A 22,178-nucleotide genomic window follows, 5' to 3' on the forward strand; every position below is an offset into this window, starting at 1 on the left:
AGCGCTCACAATTGTATAACTAAAATGTATCTTGCCATTTGTCCCTTCGAAGACGCTTGTATACACTTCTTCGATATCTGTACATGATAACAAAATTTTCTGGTTGTTGTACCATTTATAATATATTGTTATATTATTAACATTTGAATAAACGTAAACGTTTTAAATTCTCATGTTCTTCTTTAAACATGATTTAATAACTTACAGTTGCTCCTACTATAAGGAGCGAAATGTCAGCTTTTGAGTCATTTACCTTACTTGATCTTTTTTTATTGTTTATTTCTTCAACGGGTTGAAGCCTCCTCTGAAGGAGATATGGTCACAATACTGCACCCGCCACTAGAATTCCCTGCCGGAGCAGCTACGTCGACTATCAAATCATTAAATTTACAGACCAAAATTCTACACTATATAATGAAACGGCTCCAATGAAAGCGTAAAAGACTGGGGAAAAAAAATACTAAACCTCGGCTTTGCACCTAATTTTCAACACAGAATTTTATCAAAACACTGCCCATCCTTTTTGAAATTCATTAAACAGTCAATACTATACAATTTACCTTTGGCTTTGTGAACTATGGTTCGCGCCATCCGCCAGCAAAATGGCAGCATCGCGGTCACACACTTCCGTGCGACTTCCACTCCATTCACGAAATTACTCCCACCATTATGCCGTATGCCGATAGCTAAGATGTTACACGCCAAAACACTGATGTGAAATAACCGAGACACTCACCCCTTTGAAAACTGGAGAGTTGTCATTGTCGTCCAAGATGATCACGGAGATCGGCACCCTGACAATGTTGGGGGCGCCGCCTGGAACCTCGTCTTCCAAGGTCACAGTTAACCTCAAAGTGTCGTTTACCTGAAGCAAAAGTCATACTCCATGCACAAACGTTGACAACCACCCGAACACAAAATGTTCCATGCACAATAAAGACCACTTAGTTTCATCACGAATCTTCATTTTACACTTTCCCGTACTTGCATGAAGTTTATCGGAACCATGCGACGTGAGTGAAGGATAAATTATGTAATTTGACATTTTTAATGCATTTCCCTGACACTCAAGAAACTGAAATGAAAAGTAACTTTGCCGATGTTGCAACGCAAACTGATGATGGACTGCGGGAGGCTGCTTCATGCTGCAGGCCCGCGATCTTCTATCCAGTGGCGGATCCAGAGGTTCACCTCGGAGGGGGCACTCTAGGATTTCAGAATAGCCAGAGAAAAAATGTCTTTAAATTACTAAATTTGTATTTAATCTACTCACACTACACATAACATCCAACCACCATATTTTATGATTCTACAAGAAATTCATTAATTATATTAAAATATTTTATTGGTTTCAGAAACAATCATTTTTGTAGCAAATATTAATGTTGCAGACAACTGGTTTTTCGGGGGGGAGGGGGCACCTGCCCCTGGTGCCCCCCCCCCCCCCCGGATCCGCCACTGCTTCCATCTCGATCCACGTCTCCCACTATTCCCCCGAGGCTCTCCGCGAGAATGCTGGAACGGCTCCTCCCGATTGGTCGCTGCTATTCCCTAGTCTGCACTTTACGCCTGCGTGGCGTTCTTCCGTTTCTTTCGCCGAGACGAGAAACAGTGCGAGTAACCGTGCAAAACAATATACACACACATGTGTAAAGAGTTATAACTGGGGGCAGGCATTTTTCGCGAATAAATCTGAACGCCTACTAGACTGCAACAAGGTATACGCGCACCAGCGGTTTCTTCCTTGTGATTGGCGGTCGTCTGCGAGAGAAGTAGTTGCCTTATTTGGCTGAGCCACTCAGGACGCATTTGGTTCCGCAATGAATTACTGTGATTGGTGTTTTAACAATCATGTACCTGAAAGAAACTCACCCAATCACGAAACACAGACGATGCTACAGTGTTTTAACTTTCAGCTAGTCTCGGAATCTTTTCGCGAAATATGCATGGTCCTAGTTATAACTAGTGATGGGTTGAATTACAATTGTTTTTTTCGAATCCGAATCTGAAATTTGAATCCCGAAGAGTACTTCGAATGTACCCTTCGAATCCAGATCTAGGTCTCAAGGGTACAAAAAAAAATAATGTACAAGAAATTAAAGATATCAAATATGCTGTTGAAACATTTAATATTTTAAATGGTTTATTCATGAACTAAGTTTTGATAATCAATACATATTGTAATTTTATTTATATATTTACACGTTAAAAGTACAATATCTTGGGGAATAATAACATAATAGGTAAGAAGAAAAAAAACCTAGTAAACTTCAGAGATTGTCAGTGTTGAATTTTGTAATTTACTTTCTTTCCTCTAATACGAATATTTCTTCGAATATTTTCCTCGAATATCGAATCCCTTTAAATACTAAGGATTTGACGGTAGTAGAGGATTTGAGTATTTGATTGGCCCATCCAAAGTTATAACGAATACCTTTCGAAACGAACAATTAAAAACAAAATCGTTTAGCTAAACGATGTAATATTTGCCAGAGTCGATACACATAAATATATTTAATTCTATGTTATGTGGGCCTTATGGGGTAGCAGACAGTATGCAGAAAGTTATTTTACCGAAAAGTCGGAGAAACTACTGTCGGTCGAATGGCTTTTCGGTCAAATTACTGCCGGCCAAATGACTGTTGGTCTACAACCGCGGCTCGGGCGTGGCCTACGTTGACGATTTTGATTCGAGCATGACCTTCTGACCGGTCCGAGAACTCCAGACACAGCAACTCGAGGTTGTCAGTGGTCGTACTCGCTGAAGCACGGAGCTCACGTGACGAGTCTTGAGCTCGGTCCCAACTTACGGCATGACTGCAGTTGTGTGCGCGGAGTTGGTCACTCTAAGGGAAGCCTAAGATGCACATCAAGTTCTGTCCCTGCCCGAACACGCCCGAATATTCACCTTCAGCCAACCTCGGGATTTGTTTTATTTTTGCGCAGGGATAATGAATTCAAATATTAAAAGTGGTCGGTTAGGTTAGCTACATTAAAACACTTTAAAACACTATGGACGGTTAGTTAGGTTAGTATTAGTATAGCTACATTAAAATAAACAGAGAAATATATATATATATATATATATAAACCCGAGGTTGGCCAAAGGTGAATATTCGGGCGTGTTCGGGCAGGGACAGAACTTGATGTACATCTTAGCTTCCCGCGCGGAGTTGGTCACTCTAATCAAACACACCAGAGACTAGCACCGGACAGCTCTATATTAACAACACAAGCGAGAGTGTGAAAAATAACCTACCGGCGAGAGATGTAACTACAAATACATTTTACAGATAAATTGTAAAATTATATATTAAAATTATCTGGTGTCAAAATTCATTAACTTTTTTCAAATAAAGTTTAAGAACTGAAGGGTTATTATCTCCCATTAAAATGACTAAAAAAAGGTTTTTCCATGATAAAAGAAATTTATTTTTGTTGTAATAGTGTTGGTATCACATTTATTAAACGGATACATTGCCATACTGGAGACAGAGATTAGGGAAATATACATATGGAGCACAAGGTTCGATTCCGGGCGAGGGGGTGAAGCCAAAAGGGGACTACACGTACCAATATGGCGGCCATTTGTTATAAATGTAACAGCTCAACCTGTATTAGAGGTTAAATTGGAGAAAAAATTTCAACTCATATCATCACATTTGTATTATGAAGATTCGTTTTGGACTTTATATATATATATATATATATATATATATATATATATATATATATAAACATATTAACCAGTCATATTCTAGTCTAATTTTCTTCCAAACAGTTTAACTACAGTCGTTAATAAAAGCAAGCTAGATCAGATGATACAAATATAAACAAAAATCCGCCATATTGGTATGTGAAAATCAGAAACAAATGGGGGAAAAAAACTGCTTCACGTCTGACGGCTAATGCTCCATCTGTATCATTTCCTGATTTCTGACAGGGCACAGCATCTGCCATCTATCGGACTGACGTGACACCAACACTCAGAATTCTGGGTGCTGTTCGGTATTAGTCTCTAGTGTATTCGCTTTATCACTCGACCTTTCCGCTGGAATCACAACAGCTCGTCGGACGCGATGCGTACGGCGCGAATATTTCCACATCCAATCACGTTCGACACATCCGTGACGTCAGCGCTACGTTAATGGCGGACGCGACAGACTTGCCGGTTGGAAATATTTTCTTTTTCCATCGCGTCATGACGCCACGTTACTGCAGAGAGCGACCGAACTTTTTTTTTCGACAGATGGCCACAGTGGTGCTTTGGAAACACAATTACTGCAAGGTTTTTTTGACTAAATTTATCTGTGCAAGCTCTGAAATTTTTTTTCGCACGGCAATTTTTCAAAATAATGAATAGTAAATTTGTACAAACCATATTTCCCTTAAACGTTTTGATTCGATAAAAACCTGCGGGCATTCATAGTTGTCTTATGTTTGGTAAGTAGGTAACAAAAAAGAAACTTGAGCGCGTATTTATTTCAGAATTCGCCAGTGATGTGTTAAACATCTAACCTCGCTAACGAACAAATTCACATGTTCTCATGTTGAAAATACACTTAAAATACGAAATTCGGACTCGAAATTTAACGTAGAATTCTGTAAACTATTGCGAGCGTGATAAATACATGCAAAATATTTCTTTTTCAACTAAATTTCTGGAAGCGATTCAAACTTTGTTTCCGCACCCACTGCTAGAATTCGCTGCCGGAGCAGTTACATCGACTTTTGAATCATTCGATTTGTTGACCTAAATTTAAAACTAGATATTACGAAACGGCTGCGATAAAAATACTAAAACCCAGATTTGGACCTGATTTTCAACAAGGAATTTTATTAAAATACTACCCATCTTGTTAAAATGAACAGTTAATACAATACTATAAAGTTGAACTTTGGGTTTTGTGAACTTTGGTTAGTGCAATCCGCCACAGATGTCCGCATTTCCGTTCCATTCGACGTCCGTTCCATTCACGGAATCACTCCTACCAATTGCCGTATGCCGAGAGCTAAGATATTGCACATAGAAATTATTATTCTGTATTATTGTGTATCTTTTTCGCGCGGGTGAAAACGGCATCCCTGGCGTCGGGAAGCATTCATGTCACAGACGAGAGAGCCACACCCGAAGTTCATGCTAGCTTTTATTTTTCCGTACTACAACAGGTGTATTTATTTGGGATGTAGCTTACTCATACGTCATACGCCGTTCTATCTCAATATATAAACCGGCGTGGCATTAAATTTTGCGGTCGATTAGGATAGGTTAGCTACATTATAAATACTTTAAAACATTGTGGATGGTTGGTTATATTAGGTAAGTATAGCTACATTAAAAATACTGTAAAATCATTTTATGGTTGCTTAACAAATAACTTTTTAATATGTAGCTATCCAGCGTTAGGAAACCGTTTACATGATTTCACAGTATCTTTTATGTAACTATCCTAACCAAATCAACAGCCCACAATGTTTTAAAGTATTAATAATATAGCTAACCTAACGTAATTGACCGTTAGTTATCGTGAGTTGTCCAAAATAATCATTCACGGACACACGGCAAACGAAAAATATGGCGGCGTACAAATAAATACCGTTGCCTCGTTTATGGTCTTTCCTTTTATCAACACCACCATATTTATTTACAATGAACAAAAAAAAAAAAAAAAACCGAAGCTGCAAGATTGGTCGTTTGGCTCTCTCGTCTGTGAAAAGAAGGCTTCCCCTCTTGGCGTCGCGCCATCGCGCTGTTGTTGTTCCAGCACTGACCTCCCTGTCCAGGGGCCGCGCCACGGTGACCGCGCCCGTCCGCCCGTCCACGGCGAGGTGGTCCGTGCCGATCAGGCCGTAGTGCACGGGCGAGCCCTCCGGGTCGCTGCCTTCCAGTTGGTACACCTGCTGCCCCACCGGCGTGTTCTCCGACACCACCGCGTTGTCCATGTCCCTGCTGAAGGCCGGCGGCCGGTTCGCCGTCACGTCTGTGGGCCGGGAACACCGCGTCACCGCACTGCTTCTGTTGGCTCCTCATTAGTATCTAGGTCAAACTTTATAGTCTTAGACTGATTTCACACTCGACATTTGCAAAACTTGCAGAAAAACTTTCATTGTAGCCAACAGTTAAAATTAATCTGTACAGAATGTAGCAAAATAATCACTACGTAGATATATGTAAATCGACGGATGCATAGGACTAGGAGAAAAAATTGCGGCGCGGGGCATATCCAAAATCATGATGGCCAAGACTAAATAATAAGGAATGGACACTCGTCGAGCCAGCTCCAACAATTCAAAGACTAATTCATGCAAACCCAAGCGCAATACTGGCGTAGGCATGCAAAAAGCTAAAAGGGAAAGTACAAACTCTCGACACGAAGATTATTGGAGGATTTCCTCCTTTGCTTTTGCCTGCATTGCGGCCTCATCGGTGCGACGACTGGGATAGTGCGGGCAGTCAACACTTCGAAGAATGAGCTCAAGCAGTTACATTAGATGAGTATACATATGCCTGCAACTGAAAAATCAAATCTTTTATTTCCTGTATTCCCGTGTAGCTAAGCGAGCGATGAAATTGCTGCACATATGATCTTTTAACAGAATACTTTAAGCGCGCCCCCCAATTATTCTGACAGGGAATCACTAATTTTGAAGGCTGTTTCGCTTAATATGATTCAGTTTGAGCTGTGGGGTTGGCACACTTGAAACGCAAAAATCTGCGAGAGAAAGCCGTTGAGTATTTTCATGTAGCTGATAATTTTCAGGAGTTTGCATGCTGTGACGTTTTTGAGAATTGCGACACCCAAAACATTGCAGAAAAATGGTATTTGACCACACCTGATGATGGTTAATAAGTATAAATTGTAATTTCGATCGTCAACACAGACACTGTTTCCGCAATGTTTTGGGTGTCTGTCAGCCCGACAAAAGGCGGCATCAACACAGTAACCATGTAGTTCATCATGCGTGGTCACCTCCTGAAAATTCTCCCATGTCAGCAGGAGCACACAAATTGCATTTATAGAGGGAGGGGGGAATATAACCACTTTACCCGCAGTTTGCTTTCAAATTCTTTCGTTTTGTTGGTGGGAATAATATATTTTAATAGGTATTTTTAGGATTTCGTGTGGGGGGGGGGGGATTTGGTCTCTCTTCCCCCCCCCCCCCCTCACTTGCGTGTCAGTCCCATCTAGAAAAGGAATTATAACACAACATGAAGAAAAATACAATTGGCAGAATTCAATTGTAATTACATACTTTTTTAGTTTAGTGATAATGATGTGGTTTATTATACAATATAGTTAGTTTCATTGCTAATTGAGGCTGCTAAAAAGTCATCAGTTTCAAAACAGAGATACTCATATTTTTATCTGTGTTTATTTTAGCTTGCTCCTCCCTCCCTTCACAAATGAAGATTATAATGGTCCTGTTCACATACTTTCATGACGTATTCCGTTTGTAACCGTCTATTTCCAAACGCTCGTTTCACACTATCTTCTCACCGGCTCTTCTTCACCGCATTAGTCTACAGCATGCGTAAACACTGTTCATGGTTTAAGAACACCTCATCAAACATATTTACAAAAACGCATGTACGTATAATCGTTATCAGAGATCATTTAAAAATAAAATGAATTTAGGGCACTGCACAGGGAGATTACGAATGGCATAGCAGCCAATAAGTTGGTCATCAAATTCAAGCAAACAGAGTGAAAGCCGAACCAAGAATTGACAGACCAGCAATGGCCACACCTGAGAAACATTGGCAATGGTGCAAGCAACGATGTCTTTCAAACGCATTACTTGAATATTTAATTAGAAAATATTGAAACATTTTTATCTGAATCTAATTTTATTTTGATATAAGTTGACTTAAATATTAATCATCTCTTTATAAAACTAAAACCTTTATATATAAAATGTTCGTTTGTTTGTCCCTTAAGCGTTCATAAGCCATTCATCCAATTGCGATGGAACTTTGGTGAGCTCTGATGCGCATGCCCGCAAAGTTTAAGAATTAGTACAACCATTTTACAATAGGTGACGCGCGAATCGTTTTAACATAAGTGTGTATTTCATACATGTAGTTTATCGGCAGTTTGTGTGTTTTCGGTGTATGAGTGCGCACGCATGACAGAATATAATCGAATAAAATATAAAAAAGAGAGTGAGAGAGATAGAGTGATGATAGATAGGGAAATAGAGGAAGCTAGAGAGAAGTACAGAGCATGAGATAGACAAATAAAAAGAGATAGAGAGAGATAAGAGGAGATATAGATAGATAGGTAATATAGAGGCAGAGAGAGATTTAGAGAATTTAGAGATTTATAGAATTATAGAGATATGCCTTGTGTATGTGTACTTACGTTAAACAAATTTTAAAAAAAATTGAGTGAGGCATTGCAACATACGCCGGGCATTAACTAGTAAATTATATATTGCCGTAACAACACTTATTATTTAATGCAGTTTTTTTTGGACAAACGCCATCGCAGTTTTGCACTGTTTGTCATGGAAAGTTCCGAAAATCAACAAAGTAAATAAAAAAAAAATACGAAGATAAAAAATTTACAGAAAACAATACTGATCAGATGATGTCGGCAAACGGAAACCACGATGAAACTAAACAAGTATTATGGACCACACAACAACGACAGCATGGAAAAAAAAAAAAAAAAAAAAAAAAAACATTGAACCTATAAATATCAGACAACACAAGAATTCCGTTGAAGGAACTTAGCCATGAAAAATAATATAACAACACAGACGAACACAGTAGGCTAACAACGACGAGACAGACAACAAACCTGGACAATGCAGCAAACATATAAAAACAGCGATGAAGATAAAGTACTATGGACAACACCACGACGATAGCACTGACAAACACAGAAGGTTTTCAGTGACAACAGCTTATTCAGTTTTGTTTTCTGTGAGTTTTTTATATTTATTTTAATTTTTTTTATTTTCGTAATTTTTCTATGACAAACAACGCAAAACTGCAAAGGCGTATGTCCAAAAAAACTCCATTAAATCAAAATTTCCCATTGCATGAATCACTGAAAGAACTTGTTATTATTTGTTTACTTTTTCTGTTTTTTATTTAATACTAATTTGGTTTGATCCTTTGTATGTCAAAAATTCCCGTAACTGCTGAGCTGAAAAGATTCCGTGAATCCTACAATACAATGAAAGTAAAAAAAGAATATAAATGACAAAGAATGACGAGCGAAGCAACAATGCGTCACGAAGGACGGAGGTAGCCGCCGGCTGTTTCCAGGTACAGTGTCCGGCAAAAGCTGAGGACCATCACATCATTTGTACTAAAATTTAATGCTCTCAAACATTTGGTGCAATTTTTTAGGAAACATGTTTCCACCATGTTTTCATCAAAACATGTTCATATAAATTTAAATTATTGAAATCGGTTTAACTGTTTACAAGTTATGACATTTTACAGGATTTAGAAAGGCAGTCTTATGGTGGAAAAAAAATGTAGACCCATTTTTTTTAGTACCTACATATGTGTTTGATTTTTAAAATTATATCTCTTGTAATGTACTTTGAACAAAAAATTGAAACAAAGAAGAAATAATTTCATACAGATTTTTTCTTCATAATTTTGAAATAAATGTTTTAAGAAAACTTAACCAAAATCTGCCAAAATTGCAAACTTAGCCAGCAAGTTGGGGTTTTCAGTGTTTGTTTGTTTTCGGCTCTAGAGAATGTATCAGACCTCGTCTTGTTGGTTCAGCTTGTATGAAAAATACATATTTAACAATGCCGGCAGATTCCAGGCCGAATTTTGTTCAAAATATTCGTATCATTCACGAGGTAATTACAAAAAAAAAAAAAATGAACTAAGAGACAAGAATATTTTTTGTATCTACTTTTTTTGCCACATAATATAATGCATCGAAATGATGTTATTTTTTTGCCAAATCTGTAAAATTCCATAACTTGAAAGTTAATAAACCAATTTCAATAATTTAAATTTATAAAAAAAATATGTTCTGATGAAAACAACATGTAATAAAAATGATTGCACAGAATGCTTAAGGACACATTTCGTAATAGTCCTGATGTTTTTGACTGGTACTGTGCGTCAACCAGGGTTTGCTTCCAAGCCGACTGTGTTGTAGGCCTCCGATGCCGCCGCGGGCAGCCACGGCGATGTCGCGTCAACGTGAGACAGCCCCCCTTCCTCCCCACCTCCTGCCCCTGGCTGCAAACACGGCCTCGGTGTAAGGCCGACTTTATTTGCAACCTAATTACCCCGCGCAAAGAGGAATGCCGCGGGAGGAGCCCGATAGTAAAAGGGTGGGGGTGGAGGAGGGGTTGGCACGCAGCGAGGGAGGGGCAAGACCTCTCGCTACCTCCCGGGCCCTCATGAGCGCCTGGTACCTGCTACCCAGGAGCAGCATCGCAACAAGCCACCAGAGCGAGCGAGCGAGCGCGTTCCGTTTTATTTACACGGCAGGCAGGCACTCTCATCTCATCGCGGCCTCTCCGACAGACATAGCGCGGAGGGGGAAATTACGTTCCGCGGTTGCCACCGCCGGGGGAGTGCAGTCGATAAACACCCCGGCACGGCGCGGGGAATCGCATTACCCACCCTGCTCCAGCTTGTGTTTCACGGCGTCATGCGGCAAGCATGTACTTATATGCCCTCATGGAATCTCTGGCGGATTTCAGGCCATATAAGCCACTTGCAGACTACTTCAGTTCCAAAGGGTGGTATTTACCCTTGCAAGTCAGCTTCAGAAATTGTGTTCCTGCAAAATACCTAACGACAAATGTTTGAAAATACACTACGATAACGGGGATGGTTTTATTATTAATAATAAATCTCTTGATATTTATGGAAGTACTTACTGTTTCAACGTACAACGCATCATGGGTTTCGCGACCATTGTCCGAAGTTTCTTGGGTTATGAGATTTAAGGATTTAGTCGAGTCGCGGACGAAGGTTTCACCAAACGTTTCGGTCTGCATTGCAGTCGCCATCATCAAATTAACAGTTTTCTACTGAGTAGGAGTAGGATGCGAGCCTGATGATGGCAACTGCAATGACGATCGAAACGTACGGCGAAACCTTCGCCCTCGATGTGGTAGAGACCTGTAAAATTCGCGATTTAAAATCCATAAAGGATATACTCCATGATCCTCTATGCACTCTTGCAAATTAAATCTGCTGATTGGTTACCGACTCGTAACACCTGTTGACTGGAATGATCGTGATTCGCTAATTCTTCTGTTAAAGATTTTTCATTGGCCCAGAGTCCTTCAGATAAACTGTGACCCAATCAGTGAAGCAAAATAATGTCAAAAGTATTTGGACTCTATCCTATCGCGAAATGAATCCGCGAATTTTACAGGTCTCTAACAACTGGTGTGCGATTACACACGTGGAGTAAATGCGATAGCTAGAGACTGGAAAAAGTCGCGATTTCGATGACCTCTAAGATAGACTCCACAACCCCCTACATACTCAGGCAAATGCCTCCTGCTCATTGGTTATTGACTCGTGACACCTGTCAACTGGGAAGCTTGCGATTCGATACTTTTTTGACTGAAGGTTTTTCATTGGCTCAAAGTCCTTCAGATAAACTGTGAGTCAATCACAGAAGCAATATAAAGATACAGTTGTTTGGATTATAGCATATCATGAAATGAACCCGCGAATTTTTCCGGTCTCTAGCGATAGCAACAAGAGCAAGTAATGCTATACAATTTACTCGACATGTATAGTCTATCCTGTTACTGGCCCTAGTTGCTATTTCCGATTTACTCTACCCGTGTAATCGATCCGGTTATTATTTGTCCTAGTGGCTATCCTGTTTACTGTACCCGAGTCGAGTGAGCATGTCGAGATTCAATTGGGAGGAATTGACTGACACGCAGCAGACTGTATTTTCCAGGTTTATAAACTACGCAAGAAACGCAAGACATAAGTTAAACAACGACTTTTTCATGTACCCGTTAACAAACTACTCAAGCCGCAAAAATGCAAAACAAACATCCACCAACTTCCAACATATTGCAGTTTAATTTGCGTTTCAGACGACCATATTTGAAGAGAATTGTTCCGAAAACTTTTAAAGACGCAGACTTTATGTGCATAAATGGCCACAATTTCGCCCCTAAGAAAAATATTTATAGGTGTGTGTTTTAACAGAATTTAATTTTTTTTTTAACGAAATCAGACTAGAAACATAGTCTACAACTTTTGCGTGTTACTTGTCTACACATTCAGTGAAAACTGCTTGAGCGTTTCGACAAGACCACCTTTTGTTTTTGTTAATTTCATCGTATTACATGTTGATAGTATTTCACTAACCACCGATAATAGTTAAGTAAGTGTTAAGTAAGTCAATCAAAAAAAAGTTGGCCATCACCATTTAATTACTAAGAGAGTATATCCATAACTTTATAAAACACCAATGTTGTGTTCAATGTGTCTATTACCTGATGAAAGGAATGAAGAGAAATTATCAGTATTATTGCAATTTTGTTTGTACCGTGAGGAACTCCGTAACATAAAACAATATTTACGGAATTTAAGTTTAATTTACAAACATTTTCATTATCATGCACAATTATGATTCCTAAGTACGATTTTCAAAGAATGTGTGTAAACATATAAATATTAAAAAGGTAATGAAAATTTTGATTTTTAAGGACATAGAACTCCCTTTATAATAATTCTAGAAAAAAGCTTATTAATTTTGTTTTAGTCCTATTTCCTTGGAAATAATTTATGTATGGGATATAAACCAAAATTATAAAACATAATTGAAAAAAAATAAACCTCAAAGCTAAAACGAAAAAAAAAAGAAAGTATTTGGCCTCGTCTTGATAGCGTTGCTGCCAGATCACTGATTTTCAAAACATAAACGTATTTGTACCATGGTAAAATATATTGCTGTACTTAAAACTTTCGAGCCATTACTAAGAAGGATAAAAAAAACTTAAAGTAATGGGTAATACGTAGGGCCATGCAATTTTCGCGATCGCGAAAAAACGACGAAAAACGCGAAATATTCATTAAATCTGATTTTCCCACGAAATTAGCCTTTTTTTTGACAATTCACGATAAAACACGCGAAAAACGCAAAAAATATTTATTAACTCCTTTGTTCAACACAACAGATACAGTGCCAACCTTACTACGAAAATAATATGCAATACGTTTTATAACTGTAAACACGGCAAGAAATTTCAACAATCCTTAAAAATCTGACGTGAGTAGAGTATTAAACTTGTATTCTCATAAATTCATGCGGTAAGGGATGTGGATCGGAAAACAAACGGTATTTTTTTCCCCGTAGCAACGTTACCAATTTATAAAATATTTTTTCTAACCTCAGATAACTTGTCGTATATATAAAGTTGTCAGAAAAAAATTAAATAGAACCATCCGTCGAAACGATCGTGATAATATATTTTATTAACGAAGTCACGCGCCATCTTCTTTGTTGATACTGCAAATTTGACCAAAGAGTCACAGACTCTTTCTATGCATAGATGTGTCTATCCAGATGTAGAAAGCCGCTCACCCGAACAGTTCTGAAGTTTTCCGATCGCAAGTAAAAAAGCACCATAATTAAAGGATTAAAATATTTTTATTTTACGGTCATTAAGTATTTTAAATAACGCCAACCTAACCTAAGATAACGTTTAACTTCGGAAGATTTCAGGTTGTGCTTGTGGTTTCTATTTGAACTGTAAGTTATCCATCCAATACAGCACAATGTTTTTAAAAGGCAATATCGCCACTATTCCAAAATGGCGCCGTTCTGGAAATGTTCAGTATTCACAATGAATGCAACACATTAGGTCCTGAAATTAAAAAAAAAAATTTCTTGGAAGTAATTAATTGTTGGTTAGTTCAACATGCCAAAAACGTGTAAAGGAATTTAAAAGTGATGGCTTTTTTTTATTTTTGATGAAGGAAGTAAAATTATGATGTGCAAGTATTGCACAAGTATTGTAACTATATAGTGTGGAGTGGCTGCGAAAAGACTTGATTCCTGTAACTGCAGTCTGATACTTCAGGCCAACCATTTCAAGCATACAACATTGTTGTACATTTGAAATAAATTATCAATATAAATATACCTATATATGTATATATTTTTAAAATTTATTGCAAGGTATATGCATTAAGTGGCTTGCATATAAATGCATTATATATTATATGCTAAGTTAATTAGTTTTAATATGCTATTCTAAAGTTAATAAAGTGTATATATGCATATTTGTATAGGAAATTCAATGGAAAAATAATTTAAAAAAATAATATTATTTGCCGGTAATTTTTTTTGCCGATTTTTAACACCGCTTTTCAGTTTTTTTAACGAATTTTTATACCGCTTTTACCTGTTTATAATGACGAAATACCTCATTTTTATTCACCACTTTCAGGTGGCCCTAGTAATACGTTATGAGTTCGTGCAATTTTTCACTTTTGCCTCGGGTTAAAAAAAGCGAAGTTATAATACTCACTCAAAGTTATAATAACCTTCACACGCAATCATGCAAAACTGAAGTTTAAACAAAGGACAAAGAGAAATAATCATGGTTTAAATTAAGTATTCAAAATCGTATAATAAATGATATCACATAGATACAAAATAGTTTAGGCTAAATGTTTAATAAGTTGTACAACAGAGTTCGAGCTATTCTAACACAAAGCCACCCACGGTGTAACATGCACACAATATAGTACCAACGTCAAACAGCTACCAAAGTTAAGTTTATACACGCTAGGAATGGTAGCAAACAATGTTTCCCAAAATAACGGCCTAAATTTCCTTAATGATACATTGGATGTCTTCGACGAGTACCTACTGTCGCAAAATTTTTTATAAAAAATAATTTAAATAATGGGTTTATAAACAATACAAGCTAAAAAATGTTAATTTACATACATCGATTAACGTGTTCTGAATTAATTGGCTAAAGTCTGTGCACAGTTATGTTTAACCCAACAAACTTTTAGCTGAATTAATTTGCACTCATAAGTTTCAACAATTGCACGCCAAAAATTACCTTATAAGTAGCCTAAAAAATCGAACACATAGTATTCTGCTGGAATTCCGACGATTAAATTCAATACGTTTTTGAATTACATTCACAAAGTATTATCTTTCAAGAAACTAACTTATTTTTGGTATGGAACGTGCAGTTAAATTTTATAAGCTAGAAACGTTTGAAAATTATATTCACGAAGTAATATTTTGAACGATTTTCAAGAAAAGATTTTTTTTTTTTAAATGGAGTTCGTAACTAAACTATAATTAATCCATTCCATCTAATATGAAAATATTTGGATCCTCGATAGTTTTTCTCTTTCAGTAAAAAATGCAATAAAATACAATGAAAAAAAAAAACTTGTACCACCATGTTGTTAGTAGGAACACGCGTAAGTCAGGTAATGTTTAGTCTGAATTTTGCACAGTTATTAAGAACAGGAATGACCAACAGAGTTCGATTCAAAAATGTGCAAACCAACTGGAATGCATAATAGTCACGTATGTTGATTTCCATTTCCTATGGCAATCAGTCCCGCTTGAACCGGCATCCAACCGAAACACCGTGGATTCGCCCTCCCCTCCCTTAAAAACAGGGCTAGGGTTACAAGGTCAGTTCCTTGGGGCAAATAATGGCATTTTCTGTCCGCAGCCGAAGCGTCTGATTCAAGCGCCGATGCACACCGCGTATTCAATATGCTGATTTCCTTTGAAAACACACCATCGGATATTTTATAGGGTTCAACCAACCCATTTCTCAAAATTACGACATACATTTTGAGCAATTAAAGTTTAGGTCAAATTGAAAATTCATTATTTGGTAGCTACCGGCCAAAATCTCAATTGCCACCTCTGTATATACTCTGTGAAATATCGTCAGCATGGTACGTTATTTAGACTGAATCCTTTGAAGCAATATGACTCAACACCGGTCAAATTTCAGTGCTTAAAGCAACATTCAGTGCTTTTAATTTGGACTGCTGACTCTTTCAATTGCTCTGCTGACTTGTGAAATTTGGATGCTTTGCATGGAACGAGATATTGCGAATAACGTTTATGAAAACCCAGCGCATTAAAAAGCTATATTTCAAAAATATTATTATTTTTTCCGTGTTAAATATACACACACAAACACACACACGACCATTCTTCATTCCCCCCACGTAGTTACCATTTCAGCCATCGACGTGATTGTAAAAGAAAACTAATTTCAGTTTGTTTTCCTCCTTTTAGGTTTGAATTAAATCATCGTGGTTGGTGCGGAGCGGCGTAATTGGCAAATATGGCGCAAACGAAGACCTTTATGACTGCGAGATCGACAATTCATGGCCGGGTGTTCAAAGCATCCCGAAAATGAAACCAGCGAACAACAGATGATAATTTACCTGGTCTCATATTGGCAAAAGCATGATATCAATTGTGTGCATAAAACATAAAAATCCCTCTTTTTTTGTTAACCTACGTGCTCGCTTAACAAGAAAGTATAGCCAGCAAAAATGTAATAAACGACGCAACAAATTAATGACGGAAGTTATGAAAATACACTGGAGTGCAGATATATGCCAACATATGTGAAATATTGAAGTATGATTAAAGTGTATATTTTAAGAATGGTGTTTCACGTAGAGTTAAAAGGTAACGTGTTTATCTTTAAATTTAAAATTGTAGTTTTGGAGAGAAGCGGATTCTGTGAAAAGAAAGTAATAAAATTTAACAAAGGGTACATATTTCTTAATTCCTATAATTTTCCTGTTACACAAAACAGTTACAATTATGTCTACTAGAGTTCCATTAAATTATATTCAGGTCTTTAATTAACAATATCGACTTCATCGTGTTGTAGATACATTTTAAAGCTTGCAAGATGCTAAGTTAATAATATTATCAGCATATTCACTCGCTACGTATGCTAGGGTGCAATATAGTGTTAATGAAACTTGCAGTTCACTAAAAAAATTGCCATAAACAATTCTAAATATAATGTAATTTAATAAAACATCACTATTTTGAAACTGTTTTTATGGAACGTAAAGCACATTATGTTTTTTTTTTCCAAAACGGCAAGCTAACTTTAACGGATAACGAAAATAACCCAATCATGATCAAATCAGTTGTCTAATGATATTTCAAGCCGAGTAACGAGAGATTGGTACATTTTAATTTTTATATTTTGGTGTTATACGGTCATGTGTAACAATTACTGACCATTGAAAACAAAACTAATAAAAACGGGCAACACATTTCACATGATGGCTAAATAATACCATCTATTAAAAACTAATAACTTACACAGTTTTTCGTAACATTTATTAAGCATATTAGATAATATTTATCAAACATAATCGACTTTGCCATGTTAAATTATTTAATTTTATTCTGAGTGCGATACGTGACGGGTGAATTGCGATGCCAATAATCTATATGTTAAAAGCGTAGCGCAGTCGGTGACGGTGGGCGATTCTTTAGGGAGGCTCCGTTCGCATCTCAGAGTTGTTAGAAATTCGTGTTGGTTATGGAACACGTTATTCCGATGATCTCCATGGCAACGGCTGTTGCATTGACGTTGCTTCCTTCGTCCCCATGGCAACGGCTGTTGCATTGTCATTGCGCTCTTCGTCTCCATGGCACCGGCTGTTGCATTGTCGTTGCTTCCTTCGTCCCCGTGGCAACGGCTGTTGCATTTTAGTTGCTTCCTTCGTCCCTATGGCAATGGCTGTAGCATTGCTGAAGATGCTTTCATTTTCAAGGCAACAGATACTCCAGTGTTGATGCCTCATTCGCTTTTGGATTGTAAACCAGTCCTTTAATTATTACTATCTGCCATCATATCGACACTATGTTGGTTAAAATGCGAATTCGAAGGCCCTTAAAAATAATAATGGCATCTTTGATATATATATTTTCCCGTGTATCTTAGTTTTAATGATTTTCTTTACGAGTTTATTTTCAAATTTGTATTAACTTTTTTTTTTTGTTGGAGGCACGGCAGTGGCGTACCCACGAGGCGGGGCATGTACAATGCCTAATGAGCAGTGCGAGAGTGTTCTGAGTTTGGACAACGGAAAACCAGTAGCCATACAATGCCCAATGGCATAAAATTATTGAATATAATTGTAGGGAAATGCATAGTAGGATAGACATATCATAGTTAAGATTTACGAATGTCCACAGGTTTTTTGTTGTTTCTATTGGCTGTAAATTTCTAGAAGTTACACAAAATGCCTTAAAAAAAAATTCACATCCTTGCTGTAAATTCACTGCCAATGTCTGCATATCATCGAATGCCGAGCCGTCTTAGGTACGACGCCGTAGCGGCGACGGGAGGGTTATGGCGATGGAACGGCCGTCGTAACTCGGCCGTCGAACCGTCACTACGACGTAAGAATCATGCTTGACCTGCAGTTTTCCGAAACTGTGGGAGGAACGGTAATTCGCGCGGGGCAAGATAAATAAGAGAGAGAGAGAGAGAGAGAGAGAGAGAGAGAGGAGGGGAAGTGGAAGAGAAGAGAGAGCAAGTTTTTGAAGTGGTAAAATGGTGGGGGAGGTTTGTGGAGAAACTTTACATTGGATAATGCAGGCACCGGAAGCAAATTAATTAGCATTATAATAATATCGGAGATGATTCATTTCTGAAGGTGGGCCGATGTGGCCCGCTGGCATCTTCAAGTCGCTAATGGACGACGCTGGTCGGGCCATCTTTCGATCAGTCACTCGCCACTACACATACAGAGCGGTATCAACACGACTGCCGGCATTCCATCTTGGAAACGAGCACATTTGGGGATGGCCTGCTTGTACACAGAAAGAAACATAAAACAGTTTCAGTCCGCCAAAGAAAAATGTTTCCGTCATTATATCCACCACCAAATATTTGCAATGAAAAGAAAATAATGTTTTAATCTTCTACACGCGAGGCATTCGCAGAACTTAAATCTTAATGATGACGTAGATTGATTCTCGTCTTCTTGCGCGGGACCACAAACGGTTTAACAGTTGCCAGGAAATCTGAATAATCAGCCGATTAAAGCTTTAACACATGAGTATATTATTTTTAATTGTAAGAGAATTACGATTTAGATAATATTATTGAAAATAAGGCTTTACTTTGACGCATTACACACTTCAATTAAGGCTGCTAAAAACGAAATATTAAACATTAACAGTGAGATAAATGCACATGTTCTGACAGTTCTATTGGCGAATAAAGCTACGGTTTCATGTTCTGAAGGAAAGAAGTTCTGAGAGTTCGTCAGAGCAATCAAACAATGCGAATGAAATGGAAGTGCTTACACTGCCTGCAACCGCCTCTGCAGATTACGCACTAACACGTCAGAACTAGTTGGTCATTGAAACCAGATTGATATTTCGCATTTAGTTCTGACGTCTAAGTACTTGTTGTAGGTTATTCATTTGTCAGAAAAATGGATGTATAAATATTAATTAGTATTTGAAAACAAGTGTCTGTGGGATATGCAAGAATTTTTTTTTTATATTTGAACATTGTAGGTGTCACTTTGAAATACTCATATCACTTTATTGGTTGACTAAAAATATATTTAAAGAATATTTGATATTTTCATTTATCGTATACTGCAGCCAACAATCTGTTAACATATATTTGAATTTTTTTAACAAGGTACACATTAATAAATACTTTTATATCGACTTTCAAGGAAACATACATCGTCCATGGGTTCCGTCTTTGCTGGTGGACAGAAGCAAACTGATATCAGAACGCGCATGCACTGAAAACAACTATGTTCTGACGAACAACTCTGACGAATTCATTTTCGTCAGAACACGCATACACGGTAACAAGTTAGCCTTACACATGCTTCCACACTACGGTGCCCCTGAAAAAAAAAGGAGGTGTGAGGTATAATAGGTCATCCGCTTTTGTTTTATGGGCCCCGAATCATTTTCTTCCCCCGTCCTGACTGGCGGGTGGCTTCCATTCTTCAGCTGCTGCTCGGGCGACCTCCCACCCAGGCCTTTCGCTCGCGTGCGTCCGAGTGATGGATGGAATTGCATTCCGTCCTCCCGACGGTGAATGGATGATGGAGGACTGGACAGAACCAGGCAGGCACAGCCGACAGCAGACAGGTGGTCTGTGCTTTCTGACAGAAGGGCCCGCCCGCAAGGCTGACAGCAAAACGGCGCGAAATCTCTCCCCGCGATCCAGATTGAATTACGAAGCTGTTTGCTTTGTGGATGTCGGAACGCCCTGGCACGAGCCCGCACTGACGGGCACTCCGCATTATTCTCCCGCCAAAAAACAACAAGACACAACCCCTCTCTCCGTCCTCCCTCCACTTAAGGTCAGAGCAACCCCTCATTTCTCAACGCTATTCGTCGGCCCTGCGTATACGTCGGGGCTCATCCAAAATCATCCCAGCCCCATCTCTGCAATCCAAGCCGCGTTCCGTTAGTCACACGAAAGCACGAACCTGCACACCAGAGAATCTCGTTCCGTTACTCTCCAGGAGTTCGTTTTCGGAAGATTGACAACAAAAGGACACCAATTGCAAATGGATCTGCAGAATACACTTGTAAATTATTTATCCATAATATTATTTATTTGACACGCATCCAAGATAACACATATTTTGTAAGGACATTTGTTAGATGTGTGCTACACAACATTCCTGAAGATTTAACAATATAAAAGTAAGTACATTCTGAATGCTCTATTTTTATTTCTTGTTATTTTTGTCTTTCACGATATAAATTTTAATGTTGTTAATCATAATACACGGTAGAATAATGGGTTTGGATGCATGTATTATAGTAATTATTGCTATAAATTAAAATTCTAATGACTCTTGTCATTAAAATGTAGCTAAAAGTTATAAAATATTCAATTTAAATATAAAAATTTTCTCATGTAGGCGTAAATACATTTAGAATCTATTATTTATTTGCGGCTTTACATCCTCCCGTTAGTTAAATTTTTTTTTTGGCAGCATAGAAACACGTGCATTGTTGTTCGAGGGGGGGGGGATAATAATATCTCATTTATTATTCTACCGAGATATAAATATAATAATTATATGCATACATAGTTACGTAAAAAAAAACTTTTCCGCGGCGTTTCATTCTGGATTCAAGTAAGCAAGACTTCTTTGAGAAGTAGATCATTTAAAATTAAGTACAAGCCTCCGTATGCTATCATGAAACGCTGACCGTTTTCACTTGTCCAGGGCCAGCCTAGTTGAACAAATATCCGCACTCCGCGCCGCGGCCTTTCACTGGACTCGGAACTGTTTTCAGAAGAGCCCAGGAGTGTTGAATAACACACTTCTCTTCAATAAATTATACCGCGATGTCCTAAACGCGTGACTCCGTAAAAATCGCCCCCCCCCCCCCTTTACCATTACACTCTCGCAATAAACCTGAAATTCCGTAAGTGAAACACGACCGATACTACGCAAACAAATTTTAAGGGTTAACCTGTTGTGGACGATATAGTTGTTTTTATTTTCTCTCTCCCCTCCTGTCAACCAATCCCAGGACGGAGCAGAAGTAAAAAAAATAGTAATGTTATCACAGCGCGCACTCTACCGTCGCTGAATTGCAAATCGACCTTGCGCCGCCCAATTTTGTTTATACGTCCTCGTCAGCGAACAGCGCGGGTTGTATGTGTATAAAAAAACAACCTCCCCCTCCCACACAACACTACGCAGTGAACTGCGACTCGTTACGCTGGGTGACTATTTTTCGGTCATTCTTTTACAACGTATATATTTACAGGGAGAATCGATAGAATACTTCCCCCTCCCCCTAGCCCTTGTCAATGTACTCCCGCCCGAGCCTAATTGCCAAACCGGCGGAGTACAACTGCAGCCGCGCTGGCGCCAGAGTCAACGTTGGGTCCCGTGAACCAATGGCGATTCGCGCGGGGGCGAAGATAAACAAGCAGAGGAGGGCAAGTGGGAGGAGAGAAATGACGTGATGAAGAAGAAGAGGGATTGAGGGGGGGGGGAGGACGGACGCCACAATGAATACCAGCTGCACATGGAGAAATTGAAACAATAACCTTCTGATAATATTCGCGATGCTGTAGTTTGTGCGGGTGTATCGACGAGGCCCGCTGGCGTATCCGAGCAGGCACTGTCGCTCCAAGCACTCCACACCACAGCGTGGTGT

At 38.5% G+C, this 22,178-nt stretch overlaps 1 protein-coding gene across 2 annotated transcripts in view; it reads right to left on the reverse strand.

Moving 5' to 3' along the window:
• The window catches only part of LOC134533220 (cadherin-87A), a 328,672-nt gene that overhangs the window by 74,448 nt on the left and 232,046 nt on the right, over positions 1-22,178 (reverse strand). For both annotated transcript variants that reach the window (XM_063370617.1, XM_063370616.1), the window contains exons 4-5: positions 5,773-5,981; positions 737-865 (exon numbers count right to left, since the gene is read on the reverse strand). In XM_063370617.1, the coding sequence (XP_063226687.1) occupies positions 737-865; positions 5,773-5,981 (338 nt within the window). The remainder of the gene's footprint in view (positions 1-736; positions 866-5,772; positions 5,982-22,178) is intronic.

Source organism: Bacillus rossius, chromosome 6 (genome assembly GCF_032445375.1).
Source record: "Bacillus rossius redtenbacheri isolate Brsri chromosome 6, Brsri_v3, whole genome shotgun sequence".
NCBI classification, from domain to species: Eukaryota; Metazoa; Arthropoda; class Insecta; order Phasmatodea; family Bacillidae; genus Bacillus; species Bacillus rossius.